General features: G+C 38.8%; 1 protein-coding gene across 1 annotated transcript; it reads left to right on the top strand.

Moving 5' to 3' along the window:
• Positions 1–379: 379 nt before the first annotated feature.
• Positions 380–1306, top strand: LOC112607255 (olfactory receptor 52E1-like). Its single transcript, XM_025358365.1, is given in 1 exon segment — positions 380–1306. A coding segment is annotated over 1 exon segment (927 nt).
• Positions 1307–1648: the final 342 nt, after the last annotated feature.

The raw sequence follows: 1648 nt of genomic DNA, 5'->3' as shown, positions 1-1648 counted from the left end.
CGTAACTGTTACAATTACTAACACTAAATTTAAACCACTATGTTGCATCAGAAAATAAACGTTCTTTAGTTCATCTTTTGCGATCAGTCTCAGCATATAATCTGGTACATATGTGGTAGATAATTACTGTTTGTTGAACTAAAATATTGAATTTACTTGAATGGATCTAATGAAGTACACTGAAATCTTTGGGCCACATATTACCATTAAATTGTACATACCTTGAAGCCTCTATGATGCAGAAATATCATAGATATTAGTTTCACTGATTTATTTGTTTTCTCTGTGCACTAAGCGAGGATAAGACAAACTCAATGAATGACAGACATTCAGTCTATGATATATTTTAGTATAAAAAGTTCCCAGAAGAACAGCCTCAATGAATACCACTCTATTTCATCCCTACTCTTTCCTTCTTCTGGGAATTCCTGGGCTGGAAAGTATGCATCTCTGGATTGGATTTCCTTTCTTTGTTGTGTTCCTGACAGCTGTCCTTGGGAATATCACCATGCTTTTTATGATTCAGACTGAGAGTAGTCTCCATCCGCCCATGTTCTACTTCCTGGCCACTCTGTTATCTATTGATCTGGGTCTGTCTACATCCACCATCCCTAAAATGCTTGGCATCTTCTGGTTTACCCCGAGAGAAATCTCCTTTGAAGGATGCCTTACCCAGATGTTCTTCATCCACCTGTGCACTGGCATGGAATCAGCTGTGCTTGTGGCCATGGCCTATGATCGCTATGTGGCCATCTGTGACCCTCTTCGCTACACGTTGGTGCTGACAAACAAGGTGGTGTCAGTTATGGCACTGGCCATCCTTCTGAGACCGTTAGCCTTTGCCTTACCCTTTGCTCTACTCATCCTAAGGCTTCCATTTTGTGGACACCAAATTATTCCTCACACTTACTGTGAGCACATGGGCATTGCCCGCTTGTCTTGTGCCAGCATCAGGGTCAACATCATCTATGGCTTATGTACCATCTCTATCCTGGTATTTGACATCATAGCAATTGTCATTTCCTATGTACAGATCCTTCATGCTGTATTTTGACTTTCTTCACATGATGCACGACTCAAGGCACTCAGCACCTGTGGTTCTCATGTGTATGTCATGTTGACTTTCTATACCCCTGCATTTTTCTCATTCATGACCCATAGGTTTGGTGAGAATATACCTCGCTTTATCCACATCCTTCTGGCTATTTACTAGGTAGTCATTCCACCTGCTCTCAACCCTGTAATTTATGGTGTCAGAACAAAACAGAGTAGAGCACAAGTGCTGAAAATGTTTTCCAATAAGTAAAACATAGCTCATTTATAAATATCAGATTATTTATCAATATCATAAATAATCATATTTACAATGAAAGGGGCACTAATTTTCTATGTTCAAAATAAAAACAGAATATTTGGAAAGTATTTAAGACCATCTTAGGGAAGGACTGAAAATGGAAATCGTTTGGCAGGTGCTACCCACAAATGGAAAGTTAAGCTCATGTCAAATGGATAAATAAAAATGTTTTCTGATATTCCATTGTTTGCAAATGATTCAGATTCCTAATATGGAAGAATATGAACACTTTGTCCCGCATCCTTTATGACTGAGCATAGCATGATCATTGTCAGTTTAAAGCAAACTTGAACA

Source organism: Theropithecus gelada, chromosome 14 (assembly GCF_003255815.1).
Source record: "Theropithecus gelada isolate Dixy chromosome 14, Tgel_1.0, whole genome shotgun sequence".
Lineage (NCBI taxonomy): Eukaryota > Metazoa > Chordata > Mammalia > Primates > Cercopithecidae > Theropithecus > Theropithecus gelada.
Note: the sequence above shows the minus strand (reverse complement) of the source record. Positions and strands in the feature narration are given on the sequence as shown.